The 17344-nt window shown below is 36.2% G+C and overlaps 1 protein-coding gene across 8 annotated transcripts in view; it reads right to left on the bottom strand.

Annotated features, from left to right (window-relative positions):
- Positions 1-17344, bottom strand: part of NPAS3 (neuronal PAS domain protein 3) — a 575240-nt gene that overhangs the window by 29497 nt on the left and 528399 nt on the right. For all 8 annotated transcript variants that reach the window (XM_085549109.1, XM_085549110.1, XM_015865010.2 and 5 more), the window contains one exon: positions 1144-1337. In XM_085549109.1, the coding sequence (XP_085405235.1) occupies positions 1144-1337 (194 nt within the window). The remainder of the gene's footprint in view (positions 1-1143; positions 1338-17344) is intronic.

Here is a 17344-nt window from a genome sequence, read left to right as displayed (position 1 = left end):
AGCTCTTTGACTAGCTGCCAGACTATATAGAATCTAGTAACTCATTGGGTAGAATCACAGGCAAAAAGCCAGTGTAAATTTTTATACTGTTTTCAACTTCCTGTGTGACCTTGTGCAAACCACCTACTATGGCTCAATTTCTCCAAACTTAAAAATGAGAATAATACTTTTTCCTTTAGAAAACACTTTGGAAGTTTAGATGGAATGTTGTCTAAGTAATATTTTTACTATTATTATTGTGGCAGTTTAGCAACATGACAGCAAAGATAAACTCATAATTGAAATTCATAACTATTTTAAATTGTGTAAGGCCCTGATTCAACAAAATGTTTATGTTGATGTACTATTCTGAACAGAGATGTTCCCTTATTGCTTATAACAGAGAGTTTGAACTCTTAATTTATAACATGCAATTTCTGCAGTCACATGAAAAGTTTGCTTGAGTCATCTTGCTTGTTCTACTTTTTGATGACAGGTTCTCCTGACAAAGTTTTGTGGCCTTTCTTTCAGATTTCAAACAACAGAACTCAAACTTCCTTATTACTTAAACATGGTCCCCTCTCCCACCAACTCCTCATCACCTCTTCCCATTTCAGTGCTGCCTTTTATATAATAAAATATAATTAAATAATTCTAATCTAGTTTTCTCACCTCTTATCTGCAACAGATCCCACCTCTCCTAGCCTACTATCTAGGCCATCTGTGATTCTGTTTCATTAAACACTAAGCACAACGTGTTGTAACCTACAAATTTGTTCAAAACCAGGAAACTTTAAAGAATGTAGGACTTGTGGAGACAGGGAAGCATATAAGGACAGCCATATAAATAAGTCATATGAGCAGCCCTGAATCTTCCCTCTGAAAAATATAGTGAGAGATTGCAAAAAGCAAGGGAAGCTTAAAGGAAGCTTTTCTGGTCTCTCTTCCCCTATTTCAGGAACAATTCCTTCAAAACATAGTATTTAGTTTATACTCTAAGAATGCAACAGTAATGGAGATTTTGACAATGAGTGTGAATCCAGTGCTCTCAAACAACACCAGAGTGACATTTCAAGAATCACAAATTTCAAAACTTTTTACTAAGCAAATGGAACAAAGAATATATGGAAGTAAAACAATTAAAAAAGAAGCTAAAATCTGTACCTATTTTCACAGTAAATGATATTGAGGTCCATGTTCACACGAGTGACAAACATGTGGCAGTCAATCCTGACTTCATTAATTGTAGGAGGTGGCAAAGCATGAGCAACGACAACAAGTCCCATGATTTGACTGGGTACTGTCCGTCCGTGAGACAGTGACACTCTCAGACGTAAGCGGCCTGTTATATGAATCACCTGAAAAACAAAAACAGTAAAAGAAACTCCCGTGAATTCTGGATGTGACCATGACATCAGCTTCCTTTAAAGGATATAATTACTATACCTTATAGAACACCAACCACAGCCAGAAATTGTAATAATTAACTGCCAGTATTAGTCTTAAGCTTATTAATAGACTGTCAATATGTCCTCATGACAAAACAAAAACAAACAAACAAAGAAACAACAACACACACACAAAAAAGAAGACAAAATAACAAGCAAATGTTTCACATTCATCAAATAAAAACTCAGAACTCTTGTGCTATTGATTTTTATCGTAGTGGTTGCTACAGAAAGAGAGAATAATAATAACAGAAGAAACCTGTAGGAATCCAATAAAAGAAAGGAGAGGAGAAAATTGAAATAATGAAATTAGAAAAGGAGCATTAATTTCCTAACAATTTGAAACTGAATGAGAGACTAAAAGATCACTAGTTTTTGAAACTTTTCCATAATGGTTTTAATTTAATTGCTAGACACCTACAGCATGGAGACACTGCTCATAGCCTTGATTTACTTATTTGTGGTTGGCAATTTGAGAAGGAACAGCATACAAACGATCAATTTACTCATGCATCCATTGCAAGCTTTTAATGCATCCATTGTAAGCTTTCAATGAATTGGTAGAAATATAATGCCTTTGCTTAATGCTCTGTGTATGTATCGAGAACTCTAAGGGCTGGAGAATAGGCTCTCCCTATTCTCAAGACAAAACAGGAGATGCTCAGGAGATCTAGTTGTACTCCCGAAGAGTGAAAGTCTGAGAATGTTGAATGAAATGGAACAAGAAATGGAACAACTGTGGGTACAGAACACATCTCACAAAGATAGCAGCCAAGCCCTTTGCTTACCTCCGATGAGACTGATAGTTAAGTGAAAGAGAGGCTCAAAAACAAGACCGTAAACCACACAGTGCATCTAAATTCAAATCTAATTAACGCTAGCACAGCTATAATCTAAGCCTTCAGGTTTTTCCGTCCTACATTCCCCACCCCTCCCCACCCAAAACCTGATCAGTAAAATTTCTCCTTTATTTGCCATTTAACTTTTCAGCCAGTAAGGTGAATCAGAATAAGGAAAGTGCTTATTTGTTTTGTTTGTCCATTTCAATTGCAGATTTATGACCACTCTTATTAAAAGTAATTATTGCCTAAACTCACACTTAATGTACCTTCTTAGAACAAACTATTCTATGAATACTTGTAGAAGCACCTAAAGGCAAGGATGCAAAAACACCATTTCAAATACTTTATTATTATTATTATTATTATTATTATTATTTTCCCCTAGACCTCTCTAACTAATGAAGAAATGACTAAAAGAAGCAGGATTAACTTCACAGGAGGGGCAGTAATGGTGTATTTTGCTCCTTTTAGCTAGGTTTGCATATACATATGCTTCTTATCATTATCTGTCTTATTTTATCACAAAGTTTCAGCTTATTCCAGAAACACAAATCTGCAAATACTTGGAAAAATGCTGATGGATAACTAGCAATAACATGAAAAATAATCTTATGCTGAACAGGCTATGCAAAAGTATTGTTGTTCTGTTGTTTTCTCTGAAAACTGTTATGCTAATATGTTTGAAGTTGGCACTATTACTTAGGGGAAAATTTAAGATACATCATATTTAAAATCCATTTATCTTTTCCTTGTATTTTTGAAGTCTCTATGTCATTTGCAGCTAAATATCAACATCATTTGATTTTGAACAAGTATCTTTTCGATTAAAACTCTCTCTTTTGTTTTGGTTCCTCCTCTGAAGTACACCTCAAATGTAGTATTATTAACAAGAGATGATTACAAACATGCTAGATACACCACATTTTACCATCATTGAGCTTCAAGAAAGTTTGCTTCCAGATTCAAATTACTGTTTGTTTCTAGCTCTTTCATGGATCAAGACAGGTTCTAAGTCTTCATGTGAATTCAAACTTTATGGATCAACATTCAATTGCATTCTAATTCTGTACACTGGGAAACATACAACAAAATGCTCACCAGCTCTAGTGCTTGCGTGTCTCAAAAAAAAAGCTATTTCAATGCCTGAAATACCTTCCTATGACATCAGTCAAACTCACCAAGTGGGAAATCTAATTGGTAGTAAAAAACAATTCTAGCTGTCACGACCTTGTCTACATTGTGAGTATTGCCACTTTTTAACACTGGTTTATTTGAATTGAGATTAGGGGTGATAGAAATTATGGGGTCAATTATCGCCAGTAGCGAAAATTAATCTCTTTATAATTCTATCCCAAAGCAGTAGTCTATCGTACTCTAAATCAGTACAATGACTTTAATGAAGTTAAATTGCAAGAATAAACTGCTATATGAAGGCCAATACTTGGATGCAGATGTAAATTCAACAAAAATTTGATAGGAATATTCTGAAAAGCAAAACAAAATGCAGCTCTTCTGTGCTGCTTTATTTATAAATACTTTCTTCTGAACAATCAAAATCCATCTTTAAACTATAAATACTTTTTTTTTTTTTCTCCTCCAAGTAATAATATATAAGAAGATTGTCACAGTTAGGTAGTGATACTGTGTTTTGTCAATTAAAGAAAAGCTGAATGAATGCTATATTCTTGACCAGAGGGATCATCAGAAACTTTTTATGTCAAGAGCTACTCATATTTCTCCATCATTTCTCTGTGTATCTCCTAAATGAATAGGGCATTCTGAAATTAGTATAATATTTGTACGTGGATAAACATGTAGGTGAACCAAATGCTATTCTGCAACAATAAAACTGTTAACCCTGTGAAATAAATGGAACACGTACTCTGCTGTAAAATGAAAGACTGAAGAAAAACAAATACTATAAAAATTTTCCGTACTGTTTAATTGCTTTGTTAAAAAAATTCTAAATCAACTTTGCCTGACAGTTTAGTATCGGAGAAAAAAAATCATTATTTGGCTTTTATTTTTAGCCAATTAGAAAAGGGATTTGCAAAATATTATATATACATGTATACACATTTTATGGTGAGTGTGGGAGTGTTAACGAGCCACTTTGCTTGGACAAATATATATTTATTTTCCCTACCATATGCTCTCTTTAGTCATCTGTTAGCAATAAGCACTTAGATGTGCTCTACTGTCTTCTCATTATAAACAAGAACATCACAAAGACCTTGATAAAACCTTTCCTCTGTCAAGACTTAAGGAAAGCCCAGTACTTGAAAAACACATCTGGAAACTGCTCATCATCCTTTAAAGCTAAGTCTCACCTCTAGAGATGGAAATATTTTCTTTGTCAAAAGGCATCTTTAAATATTACATCTATTTTTTTTCACATACATGTGATGTAAGGCTAAGGACATGTATTACCAGAGGCAATAAAAAACTGGAAGCATGAAAATTCTATGAATTTTACCTTTCAGATATCTCCGTGTTCTTCAAAAGTTAAACTTCCATTAGAAAGAAATTTCTAAACTATTTCTTTTGTTCTCTGTGTGAATCATGATGCCAATTTATTATGGAACTGAAATGACAGCTCTGGAAAAATTTTCCCCTCCACCTCATTTCTCTTAAGGAGACATTAAATTTGAAACCTTAAAATTATATCTTAAACCCAAATTTTGACAAGACAGTCATGTATGAAAACATCCTAATTCAGATTGTGTGCCTGGATTTTTATGCAACTGTCTTATGAAAAATCTCACAGATACATTTTTCCCCACTAACAAAAAGAACTGTGAATATCAAGAATTTATATATTTACTTTGGTCTTTCAAAGGTGTTATTTTATCTCTCCAAAATTAACACCTAAATCTTTAAAATACACTTAATTTCAACAGCTAAAGTTGGCTGAATCTTAGAAGTTGTAGCCATGTATTTGGAAGCGCTATTTGCTCATTTACCCACAGACATGTGAACACCTACCTCTAAACTTGCTTGTAACATTACAGAGATGTGTTTTAACACTCCACAGTATAAAGGATGCCTAAATGGTTTCAAGTGATTTCTAAACTACGACCAGACATCTCGAAACAGGCTTTTCTTTGAGCTTTTCAAAGAAAACAGTCTACTGTTGTTTCTGCAGTTCAGTGGTATCCCAAAAAGTCTCATTTTCTGACATCAAAGTACAACCATGCCTATCAACCTAAACTTCATTATCGTCATCTTTTTCTATCAGTGTGGTCTTCTCCTCTCCATGTACTCCTCTGCAGTTGCCACAACACTTTTAAGTGCAAGTCTTGCACCTGTGTTGGGGCAACCTCCACTGCCAATACAAGTTGGAGGATAAAAGTATTGAGCTCAGCCTGGCCAAAAACGATTCAGGGGTACTGGTGGATGGCAAGCTGGATAAGAGCCAGCAACATGTCCTTGCAGCCCAGAAGGCCAACTGTATCCTGGGCTGCACCAAAAGTTGCATGGTCAAGGGAGGTGATTATTGCCTCTCTTTCTCGGCGCTGGTGAGGCCTCACCTGAAATACTGTGTTCAGATATGGAGTCCTCAGTACAGGAGAGAAAGAGACCTGCTGGAATGTGTTCAGAGGAGCACCACAAAAATAACGTAAGGAATGGAATACATCTCCTACAAGGACAGGCTAAATGAGCTGGGGCTGTTCAGCCTGGAGAAGGCTCAGAAAGAGGAGCTACAAAAAGAAGGGGGCAGACTCTTTAGCAGGGTCTGTGGCGACAGGACAAGGGGAAATGACTTCAAACTTAGGGAGGATAGATTTAGGTTGGATTTAAGAAAGAAGTCTTTTACAGTGAGGGTAGTGAGGCACTAGAACAGGTTGACCAGAGCAGTGGTGGATGCCCTCTCCCAGGAGACTGCCAGGGCCAAGGCTGGACCAGGTTCTGAGCAGCCTGGTCTAGCTGTGGATGTCCCTGTTCATTGCAAGGGGGTTGGACTAGATAACATTTAAAGAGCTTTTCAAACTCCAAGGATTCTATGATTTGCTTATCTTCTTATGGTCACAAGCCATTTACTTCTGGGGTTCTGCTGCCTTGTCACTCCTAATCTTGGGGCTGGTCTTCCAATCTTCAGGAAAGGTTTAGAGAAATATGAAACTTATCTATCCTTGTCATACAGCAGCAGTTGGGTTCAAAATGGTATAGAAAGGTGCTGTGTTTGCAGTTCCAGTAATACTTGCATATTCCATTCTCAGACTTACTAAATTTCAACAAATGCTGGAGTATTCCTAATATGAGGTTCCACAGAACATGCCATTTTAGTGTTGAAAATAGCATATTACTACAACTACAGTATGTTGATTAATACACATTTGCAGCAAACTTGATGTGTCCCAAATGCATCCAACATGCTGTACACACACATCAATTCTATATCACATGGACAGCTATTTTAGTACACAGAGGACACACTGGACTTGCAGCATGTGTTATGTAAATTAGATTGCACATGCCCAGTAGCCACTCCTGGGGATTCCTGCATGTCTGGAAACTTGATGAAGTACCTCCTCTTATTTGGCTCAGAAGTTTGCTATATCAGTTTTATTCTTTAAGAATTTTTATTCTATAAGTGCTATGTTAAGAAGTGTATGCCCATAATTTTTTTTTTTTTTCCTGATAATAGTGGCTCATCTAATGAAAGATATTGCTTATACACATAAACCTTGTCCTACTGTATCAAATTTGCACCAGAACAAAGGAAACCAGTCATCAGTCAGCTATTCTGAACCATGGTGGCTAAGAAAAAGAGACTGGGAAATAATCTACGAGTCCTGAGGAACACTTCTGAAAGTAAAATGCACTAGGTCTTAATTCAGTTTTGCACTGAGTGCTACCTGAATCACTGTTAAGAGTTATGGTCTTGAGCACCCTTTCAAAGAATGCAAGTCTGATTTCAAGGAGGGCAAACATTATTCCCAACACATACAAGTTTCGAGGTCAGTAGCCTCTTTACCACCTGCAAGTACATTTTAAATCCCCTCAAATACACCTGCAAAAGACAGTTTGGAAATGGAAATGACATTTACATTTAAACAACATATTTGGTCTCAGGATGTATTTTATTGTTAAAAAGTCAGTACTACTTTCTGGAGAAACTCTTGGCTTTTCTACTCTCCCCAGACATCACACCCTCCAAATAATAAGATTCAGAAGCTATTTCACTGCTTAGAACAGTCAGAAAGAGAATTTAGCCTAATCCTAAGGGGTTTAAAAATGTATCCTTAACAGACCTCAAACTCACTGCGTACTTTGAGACAGCACCACGTCTTGACAAGCTCATTTCATAGCTCTTTCTCAATACCAAAAAGAATACAAGGAGAATATTATTTACTGCATATAAGAACTACTGACGCCAATAGCAAGCACAATAGGCAGAGTCACTTTCATTCAGGTACCCCACAAGGAACAGTTAGTCTTCTGCATAAAAGCCAGTCTTTTGATCACACATACGAAAACCTCTTGGGATGCCTAATTCCAATTCTCCCTCTCAGGATGCACAAGCTCTTGCCTCCCATTTGTTTCTCACTAGGTAATAAACCACAGGGAAGGTGATGAGGAACACTTCCTTATTCTTCAAGAGAGCAAAGTCAAAACAAGAACCTGAAATTGTCAACCTTACACCTATGATACAGAGCTCACTGATGAACTGCAACCATATTGTGGAAGTAATGGAAGAATGTTATATGAGAAACAATGCATAAAACTGCCATTACAATAAGAAAGTAAAAGGTAACTTCAAGAGTGTACAGGTGGTTTTTCAAGGGTCATCAAGTTGTAAGAATCTGGGAAATGGACAAGATCAATAAGTAATAAAAAGCATATCTGCATTTTAGATAGCATTAAGTCAACATTATCAAACCCGTAACGTATGGATGACTTTTTGTTCTATTGCAGAACAGTACCTCCATTTTATCATTTATAATAACTTTAGGAATAATTATTTAGTACAGCACAGTGCAATGTTCTGTATATAGTGACACATACATATCTTTATCACATATCTTTACATATCTTTATTTCTTATATATATATAATATATATATATTTATTACATATCTTTATCTCTTGTATCAGCAATCTGAGGTCCAGTCTTGCACTGAAATTCATCACAGTAATAAAAATAGTGAGATTAAAACCCTCCATTCAAATGTATTTTTTTTGGTCATAAAGTATGTTACTATTTCTTCATTTCCTGCGTTGTGATTTTTTTACTCATTGGAACAGATCACCTATTTTTCACTAAATAAGAGGTGATGTGGAGCCAACATTCAAGTAATTAGCTTCATAGAATTACCGAAACAAACACTGCTGAGTTATTATATATCCTATTTTTTCACTTTTTTTTTCAAATAGAATTGCAAATCCTTTTTTGTAGTCAGCCTCCTCAACAGCAACTCCAAATATTCTAATATAAAACAGTATATTTAAATATATGTGGTAATTGGTAATTCGACATCCCAGGTTTTATTTTAATACCTTTGAACTTTTTTTTTTTTTTTAAGGATCTTACCAACAACTAGATATATCAACAATGCATTTTCCTCATAATCCAAAATTTATGAGCATTTGAAGAAGATCAACTTAAGAAATTGAAAAAGAAGAAAATGAATGAAATCACCACACTGAAACCTGAAAAAGTAGCCATAAAAATTGGTTTTATAACAGTGCACTTTTTTGAAGTAATGGGCACAAAGACTGTTCTAGTGCAGATTGCTGCAAGAGTGCTCTTGGCAAGAACATCATAAGCACTAGCAGAACTTTAATATGCTCAAACAGCCAAATACAAACTGACACTAGGAACCCATGTGTAGCAACAAAAGGGGAAAAAAATAAAGTATCTCAATTTAATACAAACCTACATACAAAGAGATCCATTTTTCACTATTCATGTTTTAGCATACAATCCTGCTGTCCTTCAGAGTGAATATAGAGTAGCTATACATAAGAAATTAGAATTATCAATTCTAAGGAATTTCTCAAGAGTCCTTTTGATATGTAATACAGCAAATATAATGACTAAGAAACCAGGCATCAAAGCATTAAATGAGATCAGGTTGAGATCTATTTAGAAAAGACAGGTTTAAGCTGGAAAAAGAATCTCTTTTATACGACCTCCAGAACAGATCATTTGCAGAAGGATTCAAGATGAGCAGATTTACTCTTGCATGTCTGCTTGCTTCACAGCTGCTTTTAAATATAAACTCTAAAATTTCTAATATTGAGTTATTGGACTATTAAATCTATAGAATAAAAATGTTTAAGAACCCAGGATTTTCTTATACTCCTAGCAAATGTTGTAATGGATTTTGTAGGTTGAATTCAGAGGAATAGATGAAATGGTTAATTTTAAATCTAGGTAATGTAACTAACTTATTTCTAACAGATATATTATAGGATCTAGCAACTGCTGGTCTAAGCTAGAAATCCAGAATGCCTTAGAAATTTTGGTAGACTGTATCCCTCATTTATGGTTAACAGTTATTTAACCCTGAAACTCAAAAGATAGCTCCACTTTAACAGATTTTTCACAGCAAGTCCCTTGGCGTTCAAATGTGTTGCATTTCTTTTTCTTCTCACAGAATGTTTGAAGTCCCCCTTAAAAATAATGCCTTCAGGATATTTTTTCCTTAATACCATTTAAAGAAAGTTGAAAGCATTTAGTTATTGAAGTGTGCTGGTTCTAATAAAGGAATTGTCAACCCTGCCCACGAGCGAACTCTCCCAGAGCTTGCTATTCCAGAATGCTGGTGATCCTGTTAGAAATAAAAAATGAACCTGAGAAAGGACTTCTGCGGCGTCAGTTCCAACACAGTTTATCATTATATGTAGGGGTGGAAAACTGGCTATATCATTTTGCAATAGAGAGGCTGGAAGGTTTTTTTTAAAAAGTTAGCCTGAATCCTGTATGTTATAGCAACCAAGTCTTGTTGCACTAAAGATAACCAATAATAAACATTCTTCAGATGTAGCATCTTTATTTCAATCTTTGGACTGAGAAATAAAAGTGTATTCCCTCCCACCCCCCCGCCTTTTTTTCCCTTTTCCCCCACATTTTTATTTGATGTTGTTCTTAGCAACCCAAAAATTACCTTAGGTGATTCTCTGCACCATGAGAAAGAATTAGATAAAACAAAATATCTGATATTAATATATTTTACAGAGAATAATAATAATAATAATAAAAAAAAAAAAGAAGAAGAAAATGCTGTTGCCTGTGAAGACAGAAATGGATTCCCCAGCTTAGCCTTAATTGAGACTGTAATGTTTGTTCTACTTCAGCTCTCCACCCAGGGTAGCATCCCAGAATCTGTTATGAAGACAGTCAAGAAATCATATTTACTCTATTTTGTGGCTAAATGGGCACAACAATCTGAGCTTTTGTAATAAAAAAAGCAGGGACATGCTATGATAGAGGTTTAGAACTACCATTTCAATTGCATTTACACCACAGTTCCTCTGCTTGTTGTAATGGTGCTGGTACAGGCTGTTACACAGACAAGCAATTATTCTGTTGATTTTACTGTTTTCTCCTAGCATGGCATTCTTCCCACTTGCTGTGTACAAACACACAAGTGTTACTGGAAGATCTTTCCTGTAAAATGCCATAACTGTGACAAAACCAAAGATAGAGATTGGCAAAAAAGATGAATATTGCCTAATTATAAATGTGCTCCCTCTCACCAACAGTGACATATATATGACTCAGCTCTGTATTTCGAATTCAGAAGAAAACATATAGCAAAGTATATGAGGTGATTTTCTTCCAAATATACAACTGCATGTCTCAGAAAAGCTGCTACAGGGGACCAGTTAATCCCTGCATCCACACAGTGAACAAGAGTGAATACAAAATGGGATACAGAAGTTCTCTGGCACATCTGCCAACATCTAACTTCAGCAGTTCTCTGGATGTGTTTAGCATTATATTTGAAAAGGTTTTAAAAGAGATCTCATATGGTTTTGAGTGCCATTCAATCTTCAAGCCCCAAGTCCTGAATTGTCCTTACAGAACCTGGTAGTAAGGGAACACAAGGTCACATCACCAGAGTCCTTCTAGAGAAGCAACTGCAAAACTGTTTGAGCACTTGTATCAGGTCAAACCACAGGTCAGCATCCTCTTCTGGAATGGCCAATGATGGCTGACAAAAGGAGACTATCAAGCTAGGCAAGCATATAAATGACATTTCACTTGTATATTCTCCCAGGAGTTCTTGAACTAAAGGCATGTGTTTGTTTTGGCATTTAAAGTGCCCTGTGGCAATAAGTATAACTGTTGAACTATGGACTTAGTAAGTACCTCGTTTTGCTTCCTTGGAATTTGCTATTTACTACTTTAATTTTGTTCCCCACCTTATATATTGAAAGACTGCAAAAAATTACACCCTATTCACCTTCCCTTTACACTGATGTTTCTGTCATCTGCCTCCTTAGTCATCTTTCTTCCAAGCAGAATCTCCTAGGTGTATTTTAGCTGTTCTGCCACACAGATCAATGTTGTCACTGTTTTGCTGTTATATTATCTTCAGTTTGAGATGGGGTAGGGTAATAAGTGGACAAGTATTAAAGATAAAGGCACAACATTGATTTGTACTGTGGAATAGCAACCTTTTCTTTTTTTGGTTTCTATTCCTAGCATTGTTTACTTTCTGTCTGCTACTGAACACTGCTACTCCTTTCAGAGACTACACATTACAACTCCAAGGTAACTCTTCCGAGAAGTAACAGTTAGTTTAGAGCCCATCATTTTACATATACAGCCAGGATTGTTTTTTCCCAAGTGAATTGCTTTACATTTATCTCAACTGAATATCTGCTTTTTTTTATGGCCCCTTCTCACAGAATCGTGAAGTTCTTGTGCTACTGTTCTCATTACACTCACATTTTTACAGTACAATAAGCATTGTAACTTTCCTGGTCTACTTGAATTTCATTTAGTTTAAGACCATATAATAAACCAAAGGCCACAGGAAAAGCAGTCTTTGAAAAAAAACCAAGTGACCTCTTAAATAGCACTTACTAATCCCAAGAGGGTCCTCCCTTTCTGCTGATAGTTTAATTTCTCTGAGAATTTCAGAGATCATGCCATCATTCTGGAAATCCAGCTACAGTAAAACAAATGGAAATCTCCCATAGACATGTTTGCTAGCTCCCTGGGAAAGCTGTGTAAAAGGCTTTGACTTTTCTTTGACATACTGTATTTAATTCTATGGCTACCAATTCTGTTCTTATTTTTTGTAAAAAGTGTCACAGGTTATGAGACTCCTCGTGTTAAAATTGCAAGGAAAGTGTCACTTAAGGAAGAGGCAAGGAAGGCATTCACACTAAGCACAATAAAATAACATACGTGAAAAGAATGTGTATAATAAGAGACATCCTTGATGAAACAAATCTCTTGCAGGACTCTCTGCAAAACATTATACTTCTCAGATCCCTGGTTTGTCTCTATAAAATGTGAGTAAGTATACAAACCTATTTTACACAGTTCTATCAAAAGCAATAAAATACTGATATTGATGGCCTGCAGCACATTCCTAAGCCCCTCCTGAAACATTTGAAGAACGTAAAAATATAAATACATACTTTCAATCAAATCAAATTTGTATAGAAATACTCAGTGATGAGTGCTTCATATTTCAGTTACATGCTGTCAAATCACTCCAATTTTGCAACAGATTTGCAATTTGAAATCGAGTTAATTTTGTGGAGAGGAGGATATTTTTTTTTTACTGGTATTTCAAGGAACTATACCATCACTATTAGCTGAAGTTCATCCACACACGGTATGTTATTTTCTTCTTAAGAAAAAAAAACTTTTATTCTACTTAGAGATGGATGATCTTTGCAAAGCTCTGACCTTCTCCTCGACAGCTACAAATGGACTACTATATATGATTTGTTTCTATAAGCCATTCAATGTAGCAAGCTAGATTATAGACAGCAATTTACTAGTAAAAATCATAATAGAACAGAATTGTTTTAAATGCCAGATGTGGATAAATGGAGAGCAAGAACTGATGAGATGAGATTCATGTTCTTGAAACTACACTGAAGAATTACAGCAGTTTCTTGGTTTATCTGCACCTGGAATCAATTCAGTAATTTTTAATTCACTGTGTTTTTTCCTTAGTTGTTTGCTTAACATTTATTAATTGTTATGCAATTAATTCAAAAGTTGGCAAATTTCACATGCAGAGATTAATTTTCTTTCACTTACCCACCACCTAGAAAAGTTTTTTTTTGAACAACAGGTTACAAAGAAATTACCTCCACGTCAATCACATTTATAAATGAGATTCAGTAAGGCCATCTATCCATGGCCATCTATCAATCCACACAAATTCTTTCTTTGTATTTTACAAAGTTTTTCTATGTAATTTAACAACATTTCAAGAAAAAAATCAGGGCAGTTCTACCTTTCACTAATTTAAGTCCTCAACAAAAGAAAGATAATTTGCATACTCAGAACACATTCACTTTGAGGCTGGAAGTCTCGAAGAGTATGTTGCATATAATATCCTATTGAAGTAAACAGTGTACCTGCCCCAACACCCAATAGTCAAAGAATTTGTACCTTCACAAAAATCTTCAGGTTGCTCAGATGTCAAATGATTCTCATTTGGAATGAGAGCCACTCATATTTGCCCTCTGTATGGGAAATTGATAATCACAGCCTGAACCTCTGATTAATCAGCTGAGGCAAGTGTCAGGTCAGCTGTAGGAGTACAGGTGAGAGTAATTTAGCTGTGCTCCAGGAAAGGGTGGAGCTTGACTCCACCTCCTCTAGACCTCATTTATGGGTGGACCACGTTGGCAACATCTCTTGGAGATTGCTCCTTGGTGGAGACTGTCTTAGTAGTTCCCAGCAGACTGAAGGCTTCCATACAGGTGACTTTTTCCTGTAAATAACCTTTTGGGTATTTACTACCATCTTTTCATTATTGTCACCGTACACCCTCCATGGCACACTCATTTACTATGGCTGAAATGCTTATTCAGTGGGGAAATAGAGATAATGAGCAAGGCTTCTTTGCTCTTGGTTACCAGTGACTATCCACAGGACTTCAGACTCATTCACTACATTTCTCATTGCAACAGAAACCAGCACAGAGAGGAAAAACAGTGTTGCCAACTATCACTATTTTATTATAAATTTCACCATATTTGGTGTTTAATGGAAAGACTAAAATTTTTTACTTTTTTTTAATTTTTTTTTCCTCCTTTTTTTCTCTCTCAGGCTGTTGCTATGAACTGGATAAATTGACAAAGTAGAATTTTTATTTATTTATTTATTTATTTTATTTTTTAATATATAGACAGGCAAGGAATGCATCTTAGACAATTGGTTTATTTGTTGTTTATATGAGTTGGGAATGAACCCAAGCATTTTGTTCTCAAAAGTGAGGATTTTCTATCTATCTCTCACTGTCAACACAGAGGTTCAGATAAATCTGCACAGTTAAGTAAAAGAAGACAGAGAATGAATTCTACACTCAGTGCAGGCCTTAAGATACACAAGTGTGCAAGCTGTGATGCATAGGAGTGCTGCAGGGCTTGGAGGAATCCAGCTCTGACATTTATTTATCCTTGCACAGAGAATAAAACATGGCCTTTATTCTCTCTCCTCTAATGCTGAGAAAACTATGTAGAAAAACACTCCAGTCTTTTCAGACTCTAAGTTAAAAATCTGAAGTAAGTTCTTTGGGTAAGGACTAAGGGTAGAATATACATGCACAAGGGCTGCTCTGAAAGCAATGCCTCCTATTTTATTATGTTGGTCCACAATCTCAGAGACAGATGTTGATACGGCAGTAGAAGCTCAGCCTTCCCACCAAAGTTCTGATACATTTTGTTGCCATGAGACAGATGGTAGCAGAGAGGCAATCTGACATGGAAGAAAAGGTGAAGCAAAAGTGTGGAACTGAATTCTCCATGCAGAAAAAATGGTACCCACTGACATTCGTTGACACTTGCTGACTATTTATGAAGACCAAACAGTGGATGTGAGCACAGTGAGGCAGTGGGCGGTACATTTCAGCAGCGGCAAAAGTGACATGAAAGACAAGCATGTTCCAGACAGCCATGCACAGCAGTCACAACACAAAACAAGGAGCATCTCAATCTCCTTGTCCACATGAACCAGTGGATTCCAACCAGGGAAACGCATATGGAGCTGAATATCAGCTTCAATGCATTAGAAATGATGATGGCAATGTTGGAATATTGCAAAGTTGGCACCGGGTGGGTCCCACAAATACCCACACAGAAGCAGAAAGAACACAGTAAGCAAGTTTGTCAGAACCTTTTGAACCAATATGAGGCTGAAGTTGACAGCTTCCCAGATCATATCATTACCAGTGACAAGATGTGGTGTCACTGCTTCAAGTTGGAGTCAAAATGGCAGTCCATGGAGTAGTCGAATGTGAATTCCCCACTGAAGAAAAGTTCAAGATGCAGCTCTCAGTGGGTAAAGCAATGTGCACTGTCTTTTGAGACTGGAAAGAGCTGATCCTTCTGGACTTCCTGGAATCCAGATGAACTCTGACTGCTATATCACAATGCTGACCGAGATGAAGGCTTGAACCTTCAGAGTAGGGATATGAATTATACAATTTTTCTCTTGCAACACATTAATGTCAGGTCCCATACCAGTTTGAAGATTGTGAATCACATGGCTGGACTGTTCTACCCACCATATAGTCTGTATTTGGCGACTTCTAACTTCCATCTGTTCAGGCTCATGAAAGACAGACTGTGTGGGTAACCTTCTCCTGGCAATGATGCCATCATAGCAGCTGTGAAACAGTGGTTTACCTCTTCTAGTGAACATTTTTATGAGTGCAGCAGGCAGGCTATTTTTCATTGCTGGCAAAAATGCACATCTAATTGTGGTGACTGTTAAAAAACAGTGCTTTGTAGCTGAGAATTTGCTTTATCAAATAATGTTATGGTTGTCTTTGGACCTGTTGTAGTTTCCATGGAAATAAACGGGAGGCATTACTTTCAGAGTAACCTATGTACTTTCCATTATGCTTCTATCACATGACCGGTCCAGTGATTTAGTGGGACTGTGTCCATGATCCATTTGCAAAAGAAGTATTTACAAGGCCTTCGTATCCACTGACAAGATTATGAGAAGTGTATACAGCATTTAACAAAGCAGTATCAGTGGGTTCATATGAAATGTAATAGGAATCTACAAAAATAATACCAAATGCCACAGAAGAGTATTTTCGATAGACTATGTATTTTCGAATCATCCTATGGAAATTATTTTGCAAGAGCATAAATTACCTCATCAAAATCTATGGGATCTTTAGATACCTTTAGGAAAAAAACAAAAAACAAATCAAAACAGAACAACAACAACAACATAAAACATGATTCTTTTTAAACCTGATAGAACTTTTCAGTAAAGAAAGGAAAACAGGCTACAAACACTTTTAAACATTGGAAGCATTTAGATATTTTGACTCAGTGAGCTACTAGTAGCTCAGTAAAGTTCAGCGATGCCTAGTATTGCCTGGCTATGTAAAACAGCTCAGGATTTGGCTCATTATCCTGTGTAAGTCACTTCTATTAACAGTTCTCCTCTTTTGTCATCCACTTATGTCAAGAACCTTCTATAAATCTTAGGTGAAATTCACAAGACACTTTGTACAGAAATGTGCTTTGTATAATTGAGTGTCTGGTTTAGCCGCTAAATTTAAAGCGAGCCATGGCTACAACACTGTATATAGTGTTGGATGTATTTTCTGGCTTTGTGTGGTATTGGCTGCATGATCTGATAAAAACAGAGGCTAAATGAACTCAACAATTTGTATTCCTACAGCCACAAGTTTATTGGCTTGGTTTTTTTTCCTTGGCTCTGTCTGTAAGGTTCATTACTTACAGTTACTGCAGAATCAATTTGAAATGGCCAAAATCAGTGATGGAATTTATAGCACAATAAACTGTGCTGCCGTACAAGTGCTGTTACACATGAAAGGGTCTGGGAATATTATTTTCAGCAATCCTTCTACATAGCAGAGTGTTCTGTTTTTATCAATTTAA

The sequence above is a fragment of the Coturnix japonica genome, chromosome 5 (assembly GCF_054131305.1).
Source record: "Coturnix japonica strain WE chromosome 5, WE-NBRP24, whole genome shotgun sequence".
In the NCBI taxonomy this organism is placed as follows: Eukaryota; Metazoa; Chordata; class Aves; order Galliformes; family Phasianidae; genus Coturnix; species Coturnix japonica.
Note: the sequence above shows the minus strand (reverse complement) of the source record. Positions and strands in the feature narration are given on the sequence as shown.